The 23523-nt window shown below is 35.2% G+C and overlaps 1 protein-coding gene across 5 annotated transcripts in view; it reads right to left on the bottom strand.

The window, feature by feature from the left end:
• Window positions 1–1484: 1484 nt before the first annotated feature.
• The window catches only part of XPO1 (exportin 1), a 43586-nt gene continuing 21547 nt past the window's right edge, over window positions 1485–23523 (bottom strand). For 3 of the 5 annotated variants that reach the window (XM_060169370.1, XM_060169372.1, XM_060169374.1), the window contains 21 exons: window positions 18691–18752; window positions 18420–18464; window positions 16160–16341; window positions 14848–14896; window positions 14652–14771; window positions 13385–13513; window positions 12348–12506; window positions 11198–11395; window positions 10573–10711; window positions 10191–10372; window positions 9953–10109; window positions 9689–9852; window positions 9263–9397; window positions 8529–8712; window positions 8096–8202; window positions 5683–5877; window positions 4832–5000; window positions 4018–4152; window positions 3782–3941; window positions 3600–3696; window positions 1485–2580 (listed from right to left, as the gene is read on the bottom strand). In XM_060169370.1, the coding sequence (XP_060025353.1) occupies window positions 2434–2580; window positions 3600–3696; window positions 3782–3941; window positions 4018–4152; window positions 4832–5000; window positions 5683–5877; window positions 8096–8202; window positions 8529–8712; window positions 9263–9397; window positions 9689–9852; window positions 9953–10109; window positions 10191–10372; window positions 10573–10711; window positions 11198–11395; window positions 12348–12506; window positions 13385–13513; window positions 14652–14771; window positions 14848–14896; window positions 16160–16341; window positions 18420–18464; window positions 18691–18752 (2915 nt within the window). In that variant the 3' untranslated portion in view covers window positions 1485–2433. The remainder of the gene's footprint in view (window positions 2581–3599; window positions 3697–3781; window positions 3942–4017; window positions 4153–4831; window positions 5001–5682; window positions 5878–8095; window positions 8203–8528; window positions 8713–9262; window positions 9398–9688; window positions 9853–9952; window positions 10110–10190; window positions 10373–10572; window positions 10712–11197; window positions 11396–12347; window positions 12507–13384; window positions 13514–14651; window positions 14772–14847; window positions 14897–16159; window positions 16342–18419; window positions 18465–18690; window positions 18753–23523) is intronic. The other 2 variants (XM_060169371.1, XM_060169373.1) reach the window with 2 other exon arrangements.

Raw genomic sequence — 23523 nt, 5'->3', positions numbered from 1 at the left:
TTGTAACACACTTTTAAATAGCAATTAAATAAATGCTTACAAACCATTATAACTAAGTTCACACAGGGACAAGCAAGGAAATATGCCAGGGGTATTGCCTCGCCACTGTAATTTTCAGGTGCCATGGATTGTAAAATACACCCTGATTTCCAGACATGCTAAAATGTGAAGAAAAAAATGCATCCTACTGTTCGTTGAGATATCCTCACAACTGACTCAGGAATTAGCTTTGTGATCCCATCTTCAAAGTTCAAATGACTTGCCCAAGATTCTAACGGGTACCTAGACCAGGATTCAGACCCACTTATGAGACAATTCTAGTTCTCTTTCACAATTTGTAACTGAGACATTGCCTTGTTCCAAGAGTTAAAACAGCACTAAACCAAACATCTCGAATGGCCAGTTTATCAGTGGGCTTTGCTGTCAAATACCTTTGAAGCTGGCCTGATATGATTAACTTTCAATTAAGCAAGAAATGCCCATCCTAGATTTAATTTGCTATAGCTATCAGTCTCATTTTGGCCAAAGCCTGGTTTCTTAAACATCCAGAACATATCAAGGTAGGCAATGGGGCTATAGGATAAGAAAATTACACGGAATGGAAATGGAAATGGTGACAGCTGTTCTAAACCAAACATGAACTTACAGCTGATTTCAAATACAGCAAACGATTTGGACTTGAGGTCTTGACTGATCCAAGAAAACCTCTTATTTTCAGGCCAATACCAGTGATCAAATCAAGCTTTTAACAAAGCTGAAGTTTTAAACAAAGCCCTTCAATATTCCTCTTTGAACACATTTAAAAATCTTACCATCTGTTCTAAAAAATGACTATTTTATGTATGATTACATTCTACTAAAATGATGCTAGTTTTTGCCAAAGACCTATAAAGTTAGGAGTACAGCAATTATACCAAGCTGCTGATTCTCCACGAACATGAGGCACTTCAAATGCTTAGGTTTTAGTCTAGGTTTATAGAAGGCTAATTTAATCCTCTGGAAACAGGTTCACCCAAGTTGGTTTCGTTTTTCTACTCCCTTTTCATATTTCGTAGGCACTCTTACACATTTTTTCCTCTCTTCCCACCTTTCCCAAAGGGACTACACTACTTCCAAGGGTTGTTTTACAAGAGTAGAATTTATCAAGAATATGTGCAGTAGCTTTCTGCCCCTTGGTTCTCATTAAGACTAATTTTAAGCTTTGTTACCCCTAGCCCCTAACCAGAATAAAGAAGATGCTTTTTAACCGCAAGTAAAGGTAAAATGTGCGCCAAGCTGTCACAGGAAGGACTTGTTTCTTGGGAACAGAAGGTATTTCAGGAGCATGTTCATTTTATACAAGTGCTGCCTTTACTTAATAACCTTAGAAATAATATTTAGAAGTCAACAGGTATCAAACTTCATTTAAAAATATTACCTAATACCTAAACACAAATAACCACTCTCATTAATATAGGAATAAGTTTGAGCCAATAAAGGGAAAATAAATGTAAACCAAGTTTATTTTGCTTTTTAAGTAGTGTTCTTAAAGCACTACAGCTTGGTAAACAATGTAAATTAGTATAAGTCATCTCAAAAGCCAGAGTTTTGTTTTGTTTTTTAATGAGTTGTTAAAAAGATGCAGCCTATTCTAACAGGATAAATATTTTTAACCATTTCACTTCGAGTTAATGAAGGCTCACAAATGAGCAACACTCCTCATTGAGGAAAACAAAAAGCTGTTGTCGACAAGCGACAGCACACACACACACAAACAAAAAGAACTGTGTAAAAATAACTAACTGTGTTCCCATATTTTTTGAAGTTGCTTTACAATGGGATGATATGCACATGATCTTGCTGCAAACTTGCCAAACAGACTTGTAATACATGTAGCCTAGACAAACAATTCAGTCCAAGAGGTGCTAATTTCAGACAATGCAGCACTATAATAATCCTTTTAACAACGCAATTTGTCTTACTCATTATCTTTTCTTCTAGACTGAAATACAGGCTAGAAAGAAAATGCTCCCTAATTAAAAATTGGTATTGTTTACAGGAAAAATTGTGTAATTTTGCATTAGAATTTACAAGTATATGTTCAAATTGAATTTGCCTCCTCCCCCCATCCCAGCCACAAAATGGGCATGAAGTAAAATTTTAAAAAATGCCTTAATTTCCAACTTCATGCAAACTAAATAAAGATGACCAAAACAAAAGCTTAAACAATGGAAGGATATTTCACAGAAAATTTCTTATACAAAAAACACATAAGAAAAAGGGCCACTAGGTGACATTTTAATTTACAAATTGGCATCATTTTGGTCGACAAATATCCAGATGCTGTTTTCATCTGCTAACAGAGTTGCAGAAAAAAGAAAAAAAAAAAAAAACCAGAAAAAGAAAAAAAAAAAAACAAAAAAAACCAACAACAACCCAGCATGACTTCTGACTTTAATCACACATTTCTTCTGGAATTTCATGTGGATTAAGGATGCCAGGGACAGACATTTGAAGTTTATGTTTCTCTTCCTGAGCCTGTCGAAGGGCTGTTTCTCTTTCTTCCAAAAAGAGATCCGATGTATCTTCACCTGCAAACTCCTGTGGAAACAGATAGTTGAAACGTCAACATACTTTAGTAAACGTCAATTCGCAAAATGACTTGCCTTTGGGAAAAAAGAAGTGTAGATAAGCACCTCCCAGTTTACACAAGCAATATAATTTATCCATCAATTACTGAGTTTAAATTATGGTATATTATTTTTATAATTCTACACAACTGAATTAAAAACCAAAGGTGTTAGTTGGGGGGAAAAAAAGATTTCAAAAGAGGGATAATGTAATGCCATATACAAAATATACTCCATAAGCAATGATACCAAGAAAGACTAACGATCAAGTTTCTATAATTGTCCTCATAGCTGTGTTTCAGACAATTTTCATCCTTTATACACTCTCAACTTTATGAATTAGTTTTTTTTTTTTTTACTAATTTTATATTTACAGTAAAAAAAAAACACAAACAAAAAACAAAACCCAACAACAAAACCTTTGTATTTTGGAGGGAAAAAAACCTGCATATCTTATGTGACCAATTCTTTAATAGACATAGATAACATCAACTACTTATGAGTTTCATGGTACTTTTTGTATTTCTTTAAAGCATGAGGATACAAGAAAAATCCCTCTTCCCATAAGTAAATGGAGCATTTTAACAGCAGTAAAAATAGGGTGGTATCTGCTAATTATGTTCCCCCTAAAATGAATTCCTTACTAACAAAATGGAAAATCCCAAAAGGAACTACCAATGTGTTTCTTTCACCCATTCCACTCCTTTAAAAATACCTATGGGATTCAATCACAATGTTGCAACAGATATTCTAAAATGAATTATATATTAATAAAAAGTTCCCCCGAACATTTCAAACCATTTCAAACCTATCTCCTCTTCCTGGCCTTGACTTTGAAAGTGTTTCCTTCTGTAATCAGTCTCAAAAGAGTAAGACTACACATATTTTAAAAGCCCACTCATTTTGCATTACAAAAAGTGGTCAATTCTGGATGCAAGAATTCAATCAGTATTTAGTCAATACTTCTGCAACTGCAAATAAAATACATACCTTTATCTGTACCAGGAAATCCCTAAGATGTTCCTTGAATGCAGGAATATCCTGATTTAAGCTGAAAAGTCCTGTCACAAAGAGCTTTACTTGAGCACTGCAAGTCAGAACACAATGATTAATTGCTTAAAAAAAAAAAAACTTAAAAATTTAAGTTTATTAAAAAGTCTATTTATACTTACTCCTGAAGATGAGGGAATGCAGACTTAAGAAGATTAGCCACATATTCCTGAATAAACATTTGGTTGTTAACTGGATTTCCAGGATTTAATGGTGTACTTATTTTTCCTTCTTCAACCAAATTAAACATATATGCAAGGATAGATGCATGCATTGTCAAACCTGTTAAGAAGGACATCATTAACTTCAAGATATAAGAGCAACCGGAACACATACTTTTATGGCTTTAAATTCTTACCAGCAGTATGTGAGGTGTCTGTCACGACAGAAAAGATATGCTGAAGAATATCACAAAAATAAGTTTGATAGAAACTCTGAGCTGCAGCTTCTTCTTGTGCAACATTTTGTAAGAGTGTAAAAAGTATCTGTAAGCCTAAAATACATATAATGCCAACAACGTTATTACATACTGACAACATTCATGATAGTGTTTCAGCTATTAAACAATTCATTCGAAGTCCATTCGCCCCTCTTTTTTTGCTAATGACAATTATTTGCCTAAATTATCTTGACTCAGTAATGGAGTTAAACTGGAATCAATGTCTGCTAACTTACAGGCTATAATCTAATCATTACCACCTTTCCAGTATTTCTGAAGGTTTAGTTGATTCTCTCTACCTCCACTCCAAAAGCAGTGCAACTGAGTAGATTTTTCTATTACATAAAACAGTTATTATTTAAAAGGAAAACAAATCCTCCAACTATAAACAGTTTTTTTGTTTTATCCTTAGTTAACCCTCAGTGCCACAGAGGAAAAGCATACGGGGAAAAGGAAACACTGGTGAGGATATGGGTGAGTGATGTTCTCCCTGCCTTGAATCTTATGCCCATCTCCCTCTAACTCAATTCTGTCTATGAACTCACTCTGGATCTGATTAAACTGTTTATAGGACTTACTCAGACCTATCTATGGAATTGATGCATTCAAGCAAAACCATGAGAAGTGAAGTGATACCTACCTGTCTACCACTATACACCTACCTGTAAGTGTCTGTACATGGATTGTGGGTTGGTAAGCAAATGAATAAAGAACATCGTTTCTGTGTATTTACCTGTATCTGCTACATTCCTCATAGTATGTTTGAAAGCCCAAATGATGGAATCCAAAACAAGTTTAAATTGTGCAGGTGGAATAGCCAGGAATGCTGGGAAACAATGAGAATTGACAGCCTGAAGTAGTAAGAAAAAGTTCGTTCTGTGCTCAGGATATTCTTCAAAGTCCTAAAAACAAACAGTGGGAACAAAATAAAGTTTCAATGCCTGAATTATGTTAAATGGAAGGGGGAAAGCAAGCCCTAATTCAGTATAAATGTTTGGAGTTGTTAGTGGACCCCGTTAAGATGTGAAAGTCAAACTCAAAAGCTAATAGAATTCACCTGTCAGGGAAGACAAAATTACTATTTATTAGACAAATGAATTACCAAACTGAAAGAATACAAGTTCACCTTATTATAAAGAGAACTCAACAAAACCCACATAAAGACCGTCATATTTTCTAGTAACTCTGAGACTGTTGCTACCACTTTTAAGTGACTCTGAGATCACTAATACAGATTAGAAAACTTGTTGTCTATTGTGTAGATGTGTACACTTACATGTACATTTTTTTTCCTCTTGATTAATGCATTTTCCCATTCCTTATAAGCACAGACTACACTTTAAAATGGCAGTGACTAAAATGCAGCAAGTATTCAACAAATGCAAGCTGCTATTTGAATAAACAATCTATCAAATTTACTTTTGTAAATTTAAAAAGTATTTTTCTTATCTAGAAGTTCAAATATTTAATATCAGAGCCTAAAGTTTATGGTGTACTCATAGACAGCCATTATTTATCCTTTTAAAAGTGATAAGGACATACTGCAGAACCTCTCATTATGTAACTGAAATGCAAATCACATACCTTATTTATCATATTCAATGTGCATTCAAAAACAGCATCAAATATTTGAGGTATTTCAGCTGTTATATGTCCTCCTAACTTGTTGACAATAATAGCCATAGTACTAAGCACTTCTGGTTCTCTAGCAGCTGGGACATTTCTCTGATAATCAATGAGAACTGCATCCAACAGAGGAGGAACAAAATTTTCAGCTACCTGTTTAAAAAAACAAAACAAAAAACCCCACAACTTTTCAATTTTAGTGTAGGCACTTGCTAACTCTTATTAAGCAGCTAGGTCAGTGTCATCTGTAAGATTTAATCTAGGTTGATCATCTGCTGAAAACTGGAAACTCCTGTGCTTTAAAAGTTTTTGTATATTAAAACCTTACCAAGAGAAAGCGAGAAATCACAATAGGCTGAGAAGGGCCATGGACACTGCATAGTTTAAATCTGTAATTATTAAAGGAAACTGGGGCCTGACACTCTAAGTATTGTGGCAGGACCAGGATTCTAGGAATACTGTGTGTATGGGATTGGTAACCTCAAAGTAGAGTCCTCCTCACCAATACTGTACCAAGGTACTCATATCTAACCAAAAGCAGACACCCAATCATTTTTTTAATTTAATGAATGCTAGTTGATATTTTAATAATCAGAAATAATAACCATCACTTACTCTCAAAAAAGGAACTGGACTATGCCAGAAAGACTGTGTGTGAGTTTCCAAGATTCTCAATAAATACAGTCTTAGTAAGGCGTAACTTCTATGCTTTTAATAGGTTCTCCATTAAGATGTGCACAATAAATATAACCATCTTTCATTTAACTGAAGATTACTAGTTAGTACGTCCCACCATACAACAAAACAAGTCTAGTTAAGATTTGAAGGATAAGCACAAAATTATTTTTCCTTTTACCTACTTGGTTCCTCTTAACTAGAACTGATTCTCACTTCTTTTTCAAGTTTTATTGAGACATGATTAATGTATACCACTAAGTTTACTTACATACATGAAATGATTATAAGTTTAGTGAACATCATCATATAGATACAAATAGAAAAAAAAACTTTGTGATGAAAACGTTTAGGATTTACTCTTAAACTTTCTTATATAACATAAGAGCAGTGTTAATTGCATTTATCATGTTTGTACATTACATTCTTAGTACTTATTTATGTTAAAACTAAACGTTACATCTTTTGACTGCCTTCATCCAATTTCCCCTCCCCTCATTCTCCCACCTCTGATAAACACAAATCTGGTATCTTTTTCTATGAGTTCGTTGTATGTTTGTTGATCTACAACACGATGTAACTTCCTGTTACACAGTATAGTGAGTGATTTGGTATTTTTATACATTTCAAATGATCACCACATTAAGTCTAGTTATGATCTGTCACCATAAAAAGTTATGAGTTATTGACTATATTCCCCACGTTATACATTTCATACCCATGACTCATTTATTCTTTCCTCCCCCACCCTGACATTTCTACTCTTAACACTGAAATAATTTATTTTCCTACATACTGGATCTGAAGTGTTTGACTATCTTTGAATTCACAGCCCCAAACCTCAACATAAACCTTAGTTGTAAAACATAATGAGACCCTTCTTATTATCATCACTGATACTCCTGAAATTATTGCCTAAGTTGTTGTAAATTATGAACTTCTCAATTCCTTCAATTCATCCTTTTTACTTTCCAATTTTAAATACAGTTCTGATCTCATACATAAACATGTTTAAAACCTTTTGGTATTTAAGCTTGATACCTTGAGAATTTCCTGAAAAAAATTTCCATATCAATAGGAACAATACTGAAAGTTTAAAATTATGAAAGTAAGTTGCACGGTTGTCAGTGCTACTTCCACACAATAGTGATAAACAGGATAAGATTTTTGGTAATGTTCCCAGGATCAAGAAAATGAAAGGTATACAATAACTAAACATAAATCTCATTTTCCCCAAGTTGAGGCATATGGAGCTGGTTTAGTTTCTGAAAACCATTTAAAACTAACAGGAATAAGAGCGCAAAAGAGACTTTCAAACCTTCAACTAGGAAAGTGCTTACTCCCCCCCACCCACTGAAAAGGCAAACTAATGACAGCTTTGCAAATTGCTCTCAAAGCCATGAGGAAAACAAAAATTTCATCTGAATTCTATCCAAAGAAAAATAAAAACGACCCAATCATCTCAGCTATCTTGTTACATCACCAACCCCCCCACCACTAACAGCAATTTCTTTCGAAGATGGTATATATCTTATTATTTTAATGTACTCAGGGACTCCACTAAATAGAATGTTATAAAATAATGTCAGATGTAAACATCTAAATTACCTTTAAAATAGCTAAACGCATACAGAATATATGCACGTTCCAGAGAATGCAGCATCAACTTTAAAAACAAAAAGCACATCTCACTTACCATCTGTGGATCATTGGACCGGCTCACCCAACCAGATATTAACTTTAAAGTTTCCCTTTTTACTGTTCGCATACTTCTAATCAATGGTTGCTTTGTAACCATCTCACCTAAAAAATACAATCAGGTGGAATCCAACTTAACAACTAAAATTCTACACTGGCAGTTACAGGTACTTCAGATACTATTAGTTCCCATTTACCATTAGAAAACTTAAAAGACAAGAGTACACAGATGAATTTCCTGAGAAAATAAACTAAGACTAATTTTATAGGGGAAAGGGGCCTGTGAGTGGTTAAAAAAATTGTCTAGGATCGCCTGAAACATGGGATGGATTAATTTAAATCTGTGAGAAGTGCTGAATGCTTACGCCAAGGCAGTGAATGCAGAACTGACTTATTAATACATCATTCCATAAGAATTCAGAATTGCTTACCATTAGCTTGAATAGCTGCAGAAATATTTTCACTGAGGCACTTGTATACATTAAGCATATCTAAATAAATTCTCCCAAGTTGAATCACAAACGGGTGTCCAACCGCTTTGCAGGCTCTCACATTTGTTTTCAATATGCTACCAAGTTGCTTGACTGTTTCAGGATCTTTAAGTATATCCACATTCTGCGAAGGACAAAAAACAACTCCATTTAACATATGAGAATTATTCTTGTAGCTAAAGCAAAAAACATTACCCACACTACTCCAAAGCACCATCACATTTATAATGTTAAATGGTGAAACTAATGCAAAAGTCTTCATTACTAAAAACAGAGCAAAATATTCCCAATTTTGCATCAAAACAGAATAAAAATACTACAATTTTTTCAATGTGCAAAAGTACACATAAAAGCACTTATGGGGCTTCCCTGGTGGCGCAGTGGTTGAGAGTCCGCCTGCCGATGCAGGGGACACGGGTTCATGCCCCGGTCCGGGAAGATCCCACATGCCGCGGAGCAGCTAAGCCCGTAAGCCATGGCCGCTGAGCCTTCACGTCCGGAGCTTGTGCTCCGCAACAGGAGAGGCCACAACAGTGAGAGGCCCGCGTACCACCAAAAAAAAAAAAAGCACTTATGGATCAGATATACATGTCAAAGGTACTAAATTTATTACTTCTGTAAATATAATTTTCTCAATTTCCATTAGAACTTTTACAAAAAGTAATAAAACTTACTTTGGTTGCTTGCTGGATTATGCTATCCCAAACCTGATTAGGAAGTAGCATGTATTTTTCTATCAAATGTTCTTGTACTGTTTGGTCTGTTTGTGCACCAATCATGTACCCCACAGCTTCATAAAATGTATGGACCTATGTTAAAAGGCAGACATTTTACTTGCATGCATCATAATAAGGAAAACCACACACAAACAATCCACATATACACTTAAAACTAATTTTGTTAAAGTGTCAGAAATAATTTATATTAAGTATGAAAACAGCCTAACAAACTTTTGGTTGAATTTCTGCCTCACTATAAAAACCTAACCACAGAAACACTTGAACTGAATTCAAGAGTGGCTTTCTTTCTATTCCCATTAATAAATTCTCATTAAAACAGTAGTTATTTTCTAAGAAAAATATGCTTGCTGATCCACATACCTGTTGAGGCTGAAGATCACAAATTATAGTGTTAATGTTGTTCAAAATCTCATCAATAAATGGCATTACTTCTCCAACCTGAACCTGAACGAAATGCCTGCGGCACTTTTGAGCTATTTTAATGAAAGTATCACAAGCCATGTCTTGGACTCCATCATGGGTCTCTAACAACACAAAAACAATTATCAAAAAAATTTTCAAAAAAAAATTTCCATTTTTTATTCAGCAAAACTAAATAAAATATATTAAGCAAATAGGATTTACCATGCATGAATTCAAAGAGCTTGTTAACTACAGTCTTCAAGAATTTCCAGTGAGCTCTTAAAAATCGTGGATATTGACCTACTATGTACATGATATTTGATGCAATAATAGCTTTATTATCTTTGCCTCTTTTCTGTTCACATAATCCTAGTAGATCCTGTAAAATAAGACAAATTTCAGTCATTTGTAATAAAATACACTTAGCTAAAGTTCCAGTTCATACCTATCTCTTACATACCTTTATAACAGTAACAAGAAATCGTTTTTCATCCTCTTCATGCATTGCTCCACTAATGGAGCCTATCGCCCAACACAATGTATTCAAATTTTTCCATGACCACTCTGTACCATTCACTTGATTGTGAAGCTTCTCAGTCATTATTCTTTCTGTATCTACATAATCCAGATGAGTAAGATAAACTACAAGGAAAAAAATTCCAAATGTTTCAAATTGCAAAACTTAATGAGCAAAAAGATTTTTACTAAGACTAATAGCACATTAATAAGGATGGCTATTAACAGATTGAGAACCTAAGCATGCCATATTTCCTAAAAAAGTATTTCCACCCCAAACTGAATTACAAAGATGAAGATTAAATTAACAGTATTTATTAACTTACCTAATGTTTCTCTCATATTCTTATACAAATTTATGGAATCTGTATCCTTCATGAATTCTCTTACAACTTCTCCCTGATCATTTTCTACAACTAATACTTCCTCTGGTTTAGCCATTCGACTAACCATCAGTAAACGGACCTATTCAACAATAAACAAGAGAAACAAATCTGTTAGATCTTTGAAATCAGTCACATCAAATGTAACCCCCACTCCCACTTAACACCAACATACCAAACAAAATTATTCCCACAATATAAAAGAATAAATAACATGGATAAAAATCAATTGTTGGGCTTCCCTGGTGGCGTAGCGGTTGAGAGTCCGCCTGCTGATGCAGGGGACACGGGTTCGTGCCCCGGTCCGGGAAGATCCCACATGCCACGGAGCGGCTGGGCCAGTGAGCCTGCGCGCTCCGCAACGGGAGAGGCCACAACAGTGAGAGGCCCGCATACCGCAAAATAAAATAAAATAAAATAATCAATTGTTAACTTTCTTGCATCTCATTTTCATTCCTAAGAAACTCACAGGTGGTGCTTGGATAGATTTAGCCAAAAAATAAAAGCCAGTATTTGCATTTGGTCCCCCAAATCACAGGAAGCACATTCAATCACCCACTACTGTTACCTTGGACAACACAGGCAAATACAGCTGCCTCCTGGGAGGAACATCAAAATGTTGACTTCCAGATAGCAATGGAGAGGCAGATGTTGAGAATGGGCTCTCTCTATAGAGTTCAGCTGCCAGATGGTTCCAGTACTCAAGACAAATCTTAAAGATTTCGGTTTCCTCTACTTCGGATACCAACAACATATAATGAAGGGCCTACATAGGAGACCAAAACTATTAAAACAATCCTTAGACGTTACTAACCAACCTCAAACTGCTTTCCATTTGCTATGTTAACGGGAAATAAAAACTCATGTTGCATTCTCTACAACTCTGACATTTCATTATTCATCAAACAGACAACAGAAATTCTCTAGGAACAACTGTGCTTTCTTCTGACATGTCCTAGGACGTGTCAAGAAACTTACGTGATTGTAAAAAGGTATGGACATTAAAAGACATTTGGTAATAGCAAAAAGGTAGAAATAATCCAAATGTTCAACAGATGAACGGACACAAAACTCGACGTTTATCCATACAAAGTATTATTCAGCCATGAAAGGGATTAAGTACTGATACATGCTGTAACATAGTAACATGCTAAGTGAAAGAAACCAATGACAAAAATCAGTATGTTATGATTCCATTTATGTGAAAGGTTCAGAATAGTTAAATCCATTGAGATGTAAAGCAAATTACTGGTTGCTAGGGACTGGAGGGTAGAGCGGATTGAGGGAGTGACTGTTTCAATGGGTACATCATCCTTTGTGGGTGATGAAAATGTTTTGGAATAGGTAATGGTTGACAACACTGTGAATGTACTAAATGCCACTGAATCAAACAATTTACAATGGATAGTTTTATGTTATGTAAATTACATCTCAATTTTAAAATAAGGTCTTTAGACTTTTCATCTTAGAAATGACAAATCTGCACACGCTTTAGGAATTTAATTTTCATTATAAATTATTGATCTGGTATTGAGTAGAACACAAAAATCGTGACACTTGGCTTTTAACAACTATAATTCAGAATTGGCAACATATATTTACATTACACAGACAAGTAACAGGTAAGATACGTTAAAAGGTACAGGAATTTTTAGAACAAAGTTGTACTTTAAGTTTTTATTATTAATTTCAGAAGCCAAAGGCTCCATAAAGCCTACCTCCATGAGTGTTTCCCTGAGATTTAATCTTTTTTCTATAAGTTGACCATGTTCTTTAAGAAAGGTGCAGAGAAACAAACTGAGATTTTGAATAAAGTTCTGTTCATCATCCTTTCCATTCGAGTACGCAAGTCGAATATTGGTATTTAAAGGAAGCATCTGCGAGGTTAAATATGGATCATAAGCCCTTCATTTTAAAAACAAAGATACTACATTTAAGTTCTAAATTTCCACCACCCTTTTACTAATTTTAAAATATACGGAGTGGGACTTCCCTGGTGGCACAGTGGATAAGACTCCAAGTTCCCAATGCAGGGGGCCCAGGTTCGATCCTTGGTCAGGGAACTAGACATGTATGCCACAATAAAGAGTTCACATGCCACAACTAAGGAGCCCGCCTGCCATAACTAAGACCCAGTGCAACCAAATAAATTTTTTTTTAAATACAACAAAAAAACCATATGGAGTTAAACAGCTTATTCTCCCCTAGAATGCCTTGGTCTATTATATCCATTTTTGTAACTTGCTGTCCTAGCTTTTGATTTTTTTTTTAAAGTTGCAAGCAGTAAAATTTCCTCAAAGATTATGCTTTGACATATTCCCTACATCAGAGTTTTCCCACCTAGGGTCATTAAAAATGTAAAAATAGTTGATTCAGATCACTAACATATATAGTAATATAGTTTTGTGATTAACCTTCTAGATAATTTCATATACACCTAGTCAGACTAACACTTGGCTAATCCCTTCATTTAAGAGATAAAAGGTCAAAGGCAGAACTGATATTAAACCCCAGGTTACTAAGCCTCTAAATTCTGTAGAAATAAATTACCATGACACTCCCAGAGAATTTACTTCAAGGAATTTTCAAAATGTTCATAAAAATTTCTAGCTTACCCTTCATTTTATATAATAAATATACAATCACATTACAGCTCATCTATTTATGGTAAGCTGTGCTGAAATGGTTCAACTCAAACCCAACATTTTCTAAGGCACTAAAATTGTTTAGTCAGTTTTTAACGGTGTTGTATTACCTGTTTTAGCTGCATCATTGTCAGCGTAAATAGCGTTACAAATTGTTCCTCATACTGGCTTACACTCACACCAGCAATCTCAGTGAGGCACTTCAGAGAGACATTTCGAAACATTGGAACATTCAGGAACTATTTTAATTTAAAAAAAGGGGGTGGGGTGGGGGGGGAAGGAAGCATAAAATTAAACGGCCGGAAGCACTTTACTTAAAATTAACAATTAAAAAAATAACAAATGATTTAAAAATCAGGAACACAGAGGAAAAATATCAGGCAAATAGGTGGTGATAGGGTTTTTTGGCACATATATTTTAAGAAAATTTCATTATCCATCCAATAGACAGTAAATGCTTTAGTAGTATACTGTGCTTTCTTTTGATGTGTCCTCAGACACCTGGAAAACACAAAGTTGCTTAGAAACTTTCCCCACAGTCTATTACATGACTTTTAAAGACATCATGTTTTCTGTATAATCTAAAAAGACTTTAATTGTTTAGGATTTTAAGAGATGGGCAATACACCTAGGATTAATAACGTGTGGAAAAATTGGCTCTTTCATATTTAACTGTTGAGAAGGTATAAAAATAGCCTCTCATTGGGTGTGGCAATTTGGTAAGCGTCAGAAGCCTTAAAAATGGACATACCTATTGATCCAATACTTACATGTATTAAAATTTATACCAAATATTTGGACAAGTGCATAAATGTCCAGTATTTCCTGCACTACTGTTGACAATGGCAAACAATTTAAAATAAACTGTCTATGGATAAAATGGTGGCTCTAACATAGTAAATTCAGATTAGAACATGACCATATCAAGCCCTCAACTACAAAGCCCCAAACGTAAGTTATAATAGTCTGCTTTTATAAGGTCTTAATTAAATACATAATTTACTCATTATATCTGATTAGAAAACATCTGGAAATACAACCAGTTGGTAACTATATCTGGATGAACAATTATAAGACTTTACGTAGGTATTACATGCTACTGCAACTAAAAGGAAACCAAATTCATTATTAGTTGTTCACATACAATTTGGGAGACTGCCTGGTATGAGTGGCAGAATCATAAAATTCTGACACGGTTTTTAAGAATTAGTAGTTGAAACTACAGAAAAGTTCTTCTGAGCAATTTCCTCATCTCGGAAACAAAGCTGATTATGGCTGTGAATGTGGAATGGTTTTAATATTCAAAAGAGCATTACAAATTAAGAAAATACACACCACTATCCAGTGATAAATATAACTGAAATGTATTCACTATACCTTATAAATTAACGTGCTGATTAACTTGGTCTCAAAAATATATCCAAGTGGAATCCAGTTAAGAAATCTGAGCAATGTTTCCAAAGTTGCATGTACAAGTGGAGCATTTTGGGAATTTTCCTACAACAAAAACATGATTGTAAATTATCTTCCTATATAATTAATTAGTTTTTAAAATGAAATTAAAAGCACTTACCATCACAAACTGACAAAGCTGAAAAATTTGTGAGAATTCATTGCACATGCTAAAAAAATTAAAAAATTGATCAGTTTAGAACACACATAGAAATGAACACTGTAATTATTTACATACTAACATTTCAGCAGCCACTGAAAACTTGAGTTACTTCTATTTATAAACACAGATATCAATAACTTCATCGAAAGTTACAAAGCTATTAAAACTATGTGTAAACTATGTGTAAAACTATGTGTATCTCTTAAAACTCACCTATAAATAGCACTTAATTTCATTTCTTGAAGGTTTGGTTTTCATGTCATCCTTACTCTATTAGAATAATTTCAATCACATCACATCTTTTATTTATGTTTTTGTTTTTTGTTTTGCGGTACGCGGGCCTCTCACTGTTGTGGCCTCTCCCGTTGCGGAGCACAGGCTCTGGACGCGCAGGCTCAGCGTCCATGGCTCACGCGCAAAGCCACTCCGCGGCATGTGGGATCTTCCCGGACCGGGGCACGAACCCGTGTCCCCTGCATTGGCAGGCTGACTCTCAGCCACTGCGCCACCAGGTAAGCCCCTTTTATTTTTTTAAAATTCGGCCACACTGCATGGCATGTGGGATCTTAGTTCCCCAAGCAGGTATCGAACCCACGCCCCCTGCAGTGGAAGCGCAGTGTCTTAACCACTGGACGGCCAGGGAAGTCCCTCAACCTAGTCTTTTAAATCAAGACAGTCAAAACAGAACTCTCCAAAATGAGAAAAGTGGTGTTCGATATATCCTCAAACCTAAAATGTGCTTATACACCTAAAATGTGCTTATACACCAAACCAGAGAAAAAATCCTAAATTCTGAAGCTAGTCTGAATACATAAAGGTAAAAAACATTTCTGTTCCCTAATGACTAAACACATTTTTATTACTATGTTGAAGAAAATAAAATCTGGCATGTTCCTGGTGTTAACTATAGGGAAACTGATAAAATGTAGGAATATTAAGAATAAAGTAGACATCTGGACACAAGTCATATCCTTGGACCTATGATTAACTAGACATCATATGAATCAGATTCCAAAGAGTTTTTTGGGAATTCTTAACCTATATTCCTTCCACATGACATGCATGAAGTTAATTTTGCTATAACGTCATACATATTTTTCAAGCCTCCATATTTAGATTAGGCCACTTTAGCACTATTTAAATTTGTAGTAGAAAAGAATTAGGTGTATTAACTTTTAATAATCATAGTTCCTTAAAAATTTACAATCTATCTCCAAATTCCTTGAAATTGCTAGATAAATTACTTAAAAATTCCAAAACAATTACTTGCCTGTCTTTTAAATGCTTAGCTTTCACTTGGGTTATCTGTCCACTAGAGAAATCAAATACTTCTTCACTCAAGAGTTTCAGAATCACCATATTATTCTGACAGAGACTTTCACTGGTCCTACTTGCTCCAACAATGTCACTGATAAATGTTGGCCAATGTTTTGGCCATTCTTGTTTCAGTATCTAAAATAAGATAGGAAATGTTAATTTCATTTCACTTGTCAATGGTAAAGAAAACAAACTTCATAGAAATTGCGTGATACCAAAAGCAGGAGCAAATATCAACCACCTTTCATTTTCTTCCCCTTTATTAAGACAGGAAATGTGCTGCTCTCTATAGAATGTACAGAGTAGAAACTACAACACAAAGTTCTGTGTCTCAAATGCCCTGTTCCTCCTCTCAATAATCCTGATTCGTCTAATCTAGCTCTAATGTGTATGCATATCAATATTTGCCAGATATGTGCAAATTATCCTAAGAGACTATAAGATCTAACTCTAAATGATAAAAAGGTGATGGGCAGGGAAAGATATTTTCTTTGGCTGGAATCTGGGCCTTGAAATATAGGTAGGGCTTGGAGATAAGAAATTTGGAAGAAAAGCATTATCGTTGGGGACAGGATCATCTTTGACCAAAAGCCTAATGGACTTATTCAATTTTAAGGTCTGTACTGTTGATTCTGTATGCTAGGGATTTCCCAACAATATTCTGTAATAGCACCTGTTAAGTAAGAGGTAAGTAACTTAACCTCTTTGGACTCCTCCCTCTTCCCATTCAGAGATACGCTAATAACAAGAAGTTCTCAATAAAAGCTAGTTCAACTTAGTGAAAATCCAAGTGTTTAGGAAAACCCAATGTTTCTATAACTTATTAAATTAAAAAAAATCTGTTTTTCCCTCACATACTAATTAATGTTCTCAAGAAATTTTTTGGACATATTATTAAAGGTAGGTAAACTTAAAATTTCTGACTTTAGAAATACAGAAAGATTAAAAAACAGTCTAAGTATAGAGATCAATTAAAGGGATGCTTGAATTCAAAGGCAATTTTTTCAATGAATTAATAAGACTGAGATAGTGGACATGGAAAGGAAACATGCACAGTATGAGACAGATGAGAAAAATTTTTTTTTATTTTAATAGATCTTTATTGGAGTATAATTGCTTCACAATACTGTGTTAGTTTCTGTTGTACAGCAAAGTGAATCGGCCATATGTATACATATGTCCCCATATCCCCTCCCTCTTTAGCCTCCCAATCCCACCCCCTCTAGGTCACTGCAAACCACCGAGCCAATCTCCCTATGCTATGCTGCTGCTTCCCACTAGCTAACTATTTTACATTTGGTAGTGTATATATGTCGATGCTACTCTCACTTCGCCCCAGCTTCCCCCTCCCACCCTGTGCCAAGTCCATTCCCTATGTCTACATCTTTATTCCTGCCCTACAACTAGGTTCATCAGTACCACTTTTTTTTTAAAGATTCCATATATATTCATTAGCATACAGTATTTGTCTTTCTCTTTCTGACTTAAGTATGACAGACTCTAGGTCTGGCTGGACTCACTGCAAATAACTGAATTTCGTTTCTTTTTATGGCTGAGTAATATTCTATTGTATATATGTGCCACATCTTCTTTATCCATTCATCTGTTGATGGACATTTAGGTTGGTTCCATGTCCTGGCTATTGTAAATAGTGCTGCAATGAACATTGTGGTACATGTATCTTTTTGAGTTATGGTTTTCTCTGGGTATATGCCCAGTAGTGGGATTGCTGGGTCATATGGTAGTTCTATTTCTGGTTTTTTAAGGAAACTCCATACCGTTTTCTATAGTGGTTGTAACAATTTACATTCCCACCAACAGTGCAGGAGGGTTCCCTTTTCACCACACCCTTTCCAGCATGTATTGTTTCTAGATTTTTTGATAATGGCCATTCTGACCAGTGTGAGGTGATACCTCATTGTAGTTTACATTTGCATTAGATGAGAAATTTTTTATTGAGTTCAATCCATATTGGAGCCAAAGAAGTGAAGGTTTTACAGTACCATATCTGATGTTTCCTACCACAGCATATTAACAATTTTAAATGCTAGACAGCAGGCTATTGTAATTACTGTGAAGATTACTATCACTACTCTGCAAGATGTTAGTTTAGTTATTCGATAAAAGTAGGTTAGACTATTTGTTCAACCACTCAGCCTGAAGTGAAGCACTTAATCCTTCTCAGGGAAACAGTGTGTCAACTAAAAACTTACCTGAACAAGAATCATATTTAATTTCCCGATATATACCTTTTCCTTCTAAGAAAAGAAAAAAGTTTAGATTAAATGAGGACTTAAAATAGATACATAAATAACAAAGGTAGGCAACCCACACCCCCACAGAGAGAAAAAAAAGACTGCAGATCTATTGTAAATGATTGTGCATATATGTGTCTGTATGTCTGTGACAGAAGTGGGTTTAAGTTGAAGACCCAATATTTAAATGATTTTATACTCTCACAATAATCTGCAAAAAAGCTCTTACCTCTACACAAGTTGGGTCAGATGACGTCTTGATAATGAGGCCAACAACATATTTTTTTATCCCTATTAAAAAAAAATTATTCAACACTTTCATAGCATGCTAATACATCTTCAGGAACCCAAAAAACTGGGGGTGGGGGAGGGCAGAGTAAAGTCAGATGATACACCTGAATCCCATCTCCAATTATGGCATTTTTGAAAAATGCCAATTAGTTTAGTGTACTATTCCTTTAATTTTTAGTTTTTGTTAAACTTTACAAAATATTGGTTTAACAATTAGGAATTACTGTATTCTAAGATATTCTTTAATGTTAGACAGTCAAGTATACCAAACTGTGATTTTTAAATTAAAAACAAACCAAAACAAAAAACCCCATAAAGGACTAAGGTATTGTTCATTTAAATAAACACATTATTTTTGTGGGTTAAAACTACAAAAACCTTTAAGACATAACTTTGTGAGCACTATAAGTAAGTTTATGTAAAATTTATAAATCAAGGTCAGATGTTAATCCTTTTCAGATTTATTTTAATTATAGCATTAAGCTAATCCTATAAGTAATTTTAACTTGTTTGTCCTACAATGTAGGAAAAAACAGAGTTAAGGAGGAAGTTTGTTTTTGTTTTTGTTGCGATACGCGGGCCTCTCACTGTTGTGGTCTCTCCCGTTGCGGAGCACAGGCTCCGGACGCGCAGGCTCAGCGGCCATGGCTCACGGGCCCAGCCGCTCCGCTGCATGTGGGATCTTCCCGGACCGGGGCACGAACCCGTGTCCCCTGCATCGGCAGGCAGACTCTCAACCACTGCGCCACCAGGGAAGCCCAAGGAGGAAGTTTTTATTTGTAGTAGTCTTTACTTAAGGGTACCTTAATAGTATAATCTGTTCTTAACAGTTAAGACTTCATGCCTTTTATTCTTTCAACAGTTGACTTCATGCCTTTGATTTTAATTTGCATCATTCAGAATTTACTTGGCATCTACCACAGCTCCCCTCAAAATTTAAAGTAATGTGGTACACTTACATTAACATATCCAAAGGGTCTGAAACAGATTCCCTAATCCAACAAATTATTATTTCCCACTACAAAGAATAAAGACTATTCTCACATCTGTTTAATAATTTAGGTTTTGCCACCAAATGACTTATGAAGATTTTCGAATTTTCAAAGCTATCTGAACTTCAAAAATACAGATAAAGGTTTTACTAAACTGTGTGTACCAAGTCTCATCTAACAAATCTACAACACTGGACTCAATATCCACTGAGAAGGAATATGCTAAGAAATTTACCCATAAGGGGTTAGCCAGAAATTTAGTCAACTTGAAGGCAACAAAGTGCTTATTTGATTGTAAAACTACCTTAATATAGTAATCTTCATAAGCTAAAACAACCTTCAAAAAATCATTAATAAATAATTTCCTAATTGCAGAAAAATTTCATAAGTACAATAAAGCCACAAAGTAAGGATTATTCATCAACTGAAAATGTAATGTTAAGTATTAAAAATGTTCACAATATAAGAATCATTTAAAAAACCTGCCTGCCAGGTGCCAAAAACTTAACTGTTATATACAAACACATACAATCTGCTGAAAACTACGTTATTGACATTTTAAAAATTTCTACATTAGGCAAAGACCACAGTACTAATTGTTGCAGACAATATCCACCAATGAATGAATGCTAGAACAAATGGGCAACACTTTCAGGAGAAATTCATTATCTGCACACTGTCAAATTATCTTCCCAAGATATTTTTCACTTTCAAAGTGGAAAATAGTAAACCTGTAAATAGAAAACCAGTGGGCACCAACATAACTGATAAAGATTAATAATAAATGAATAATTAAACATATTGACATCATGTACCCCCGGTTTGGTGAACTGAGGACACATCACCTGTGTGGTATTCTTGCTCCAAAATATTGAACCCCAGTCTAATCATGAGAAAACAACAGACAAAACTAAATTCAAATACACTACAAAATAACTGACCAGAACTCATCAGTGTCAAAGACATATCAAGCAGAAATTAAGAACTGTCACAGATTAAGGAGACTAGAGACACAACTAAATAAATTGTAGACTAGGAAAAGGACAAGAGAGACAACTTGTGAAATTTGAATTAAGGTCCATAATTCAGTTAATAGTACTGAACCAATGTTAAATGTTTGGTTGTGATAATTTTATTATGGTTGTCTAAGTTGTTAAAAGGATAAGAGGTGTAAGTACATTCTGTACCTTTTGGGTCAATGTTTCTATTGTCTAAAATTATTTAAAAAAAACGAGGCTTTGTGGACACACAAAATAAAATCAGATCTAGATTCAATAAGGTGATTAAAACAAAGAAACAAACCGACTAGGGGAACAAGTTTTATTTTAAAAAAGAGTGCTAAATCATACCATTTAGTTAGGTTAACCCACACAACAATCTCATGTCCTTAATATCCGCTAGATCAAATCAAAACAATTCTGGGGCTTCCCTGGTGGTGCAGTGGTTGGGAATCCGCCTGCCAATGCAGGGGACACGGGTTTGATCCCTGATCCTGGAAGATCCCACATGCTGTGGAGCAACTAAGCCTGAGCTCTAGAGCCTGCGAGCCACAACCACTGAAGCCCGCGTGCCTAGAGCCCATGCTCCGCAGCAACAGAAGCCACCACAATGAGAAGCCCGCGCACCGCAACGAAGAGTAGCCCCCGCTCACCGCAGCTAGAGAAAGCCCGTGTGCAGCAATGAAGACCCAACACAGCCAAAAAAAAAAAAGTGAACATTTTGGGCTTCCCTGGTGGCGCAGTGGTTGAGAGTCCACCTGCCAATGCAGGGGACACAGGTTCATGCCCTGGTCCGAGAAGATCCCACATGCCACGGAGCGGCTGGGCCCGTGAGCCATGGCCGCTAAGCCTGCGTGTCTGGAGCCTGTGCTCCGCGACGGCAGGGGCCACAACAGTGAGAGGCCCGCTTACCATCAAAAAAAAAAAAAAAAAAAAAACACACAAAGCAATTCTGATATTGTTGACCCTCCTGTTCTTTACAGATGAATTACTGTCATTAAGACCCCTAAAAAGTTAAGGAACCAAGGGGGGGAAAGTGGCCGGGGGTGGGATGAATTGGGAGATTGGGATTGACATATGTATAAAATAGATAACATTAATAAGAACCTGATGTATAAAAAAATAGAATAAAATTCAAAAAAATTAAGGAAAAGGGCCATTATAAACAAATAAAAAAGCACCCCTCTGAAACCTCTAATATAGGCAAAAACGTGGTTTAAACAAAACCAAAAATACAGCCTACTCTCTTAGATTAAATGACTGACAATACCAAATAAGACATTCAGTAGTTTTCTTCTAAATCTGTCATAAGGAACAAGAGTAGAACTACAATTCCTGCCTCTGGTTGAAACATGTATGAGTTTTGAGGCTTTTCTCAGCCTCGGAGAATAAGAAAACAGGATCAAACTGATCCTTCACTCTTCTGTTATAAATTAAATCAATTAAATACCTTCTCCCCCTTTTTTTAGAGGCTTCTGAAATTCACCCGTAGATGGAGTGAAGAGTAAAAGATGAAAGCAGGAAAAATGTGAAATAAGTAATTTAAAAAACCCAAAAAACTACAAGGATCTCAGAGACAACATAGTCTCTGAGACTTTAAAAAGACTTTAAATAAAGTCTCTTAATTTAACGTCACTCTATAATGATCAGTACTTCCATCCATCCAAAGCATTGAAACTATACGTAAACAACACCTTTTTGATCAAGTACTGCTGCATACAACTGTCTGTTTAGAATCTCCTACTGCTATGTAGCTTATCTGATTAAGTACCGTAACTCCTTTCCCCAAATTCCTTCCCATGGTTTACCCAGAATTAAAAAAATAAAAGCAGTTCAATTAAGAAAAAGTTTACAATTGTAAACTGAACCTATATAAAGAAATGGTGGGAGTTCCCTGGTGGCCTAGTGGTTAGGATTCTGGGCTTTCATTGCATGGCGTGGGTTCAATCCCTGGTTGGGGAACTAAGATTCCACAAGTCACACGGCACGGCCAAAAAAAAAAAAAAGGTGTCACACGTACCAAGGGAGAAAAGTCAAATGTTTACAAGTAGCAGAGAAAGCTCAGCTTCTGAGATTTAACAGAAAATACTTCAATCCCAGTGTCTATTTATTCTTTGTGCCAAAAGAATTAGTCGTCTGCCAGTTGCAAAAGTGACATTTATGTAAAACAAATTTCTTAAAACAAGAACTACCTTTACAAGATTTCATATCCAATAAAAACCATACTAATCAGAAATTATCTGTTTCCAATTAGTCAGAAAGTGTATGTGAAGAGACTAGGATATTCCTTCCAGCAGCCTTCTAAGCTCTTCCTTGGGAATAAGGAAAACTTGAAATATATATATATTAAAAATACAAACTGAAGAACATTTCACTGAAGAGTTCTCATACATAGTTTGTATGCCTTTGACAAACACAATTATGCTCTTATATGGTTACTAAGTTTTTCAAAGGACTCCTACAATGATCTAGCATACTTATATCCATAGCCCCCCATCCCGTTCTTCTAAATATGAACAAAAAAATTCACTTCCAAAGTTATTGAAGTCCTTTGAATTATTTATTGAAAAGGAATACTTTTTTTTTAAAAGGACCAGTCACGTATAATTTCTTCAAAACAAGGTACACTAGTATAAAAATGCCTAACTACTCACTGGAAGGCAGCTTATGGCACATGAATGCTCCTTATCCAAGAGTTTATGCATGCATCTTTTATAATCCAACTCTATTTTCTCAAAGTCAAGAAAAATTTCTTTGACAGTCCCATTTCAAATAAAAACA

Source organism: Lagenorhynchus albirostris, chromosome 13, assembly GCF_949774975.1.
Source record: "Lagenorhynchus albirostris chromosome 13, mLagAlb1.1, whole genome shotgun sequence".
NCBI classification, from domain to species: domain Eukaryota; kingdom Metazoa; phylum Chordata; class Mammalia; order Artiodactyla; family Delphinidae; genus Lagenorhynchus; species Lagenorhynchus albirostris.
This window is presented reverse-complemented; position numbering and strand designations above follow the sequence as displayed.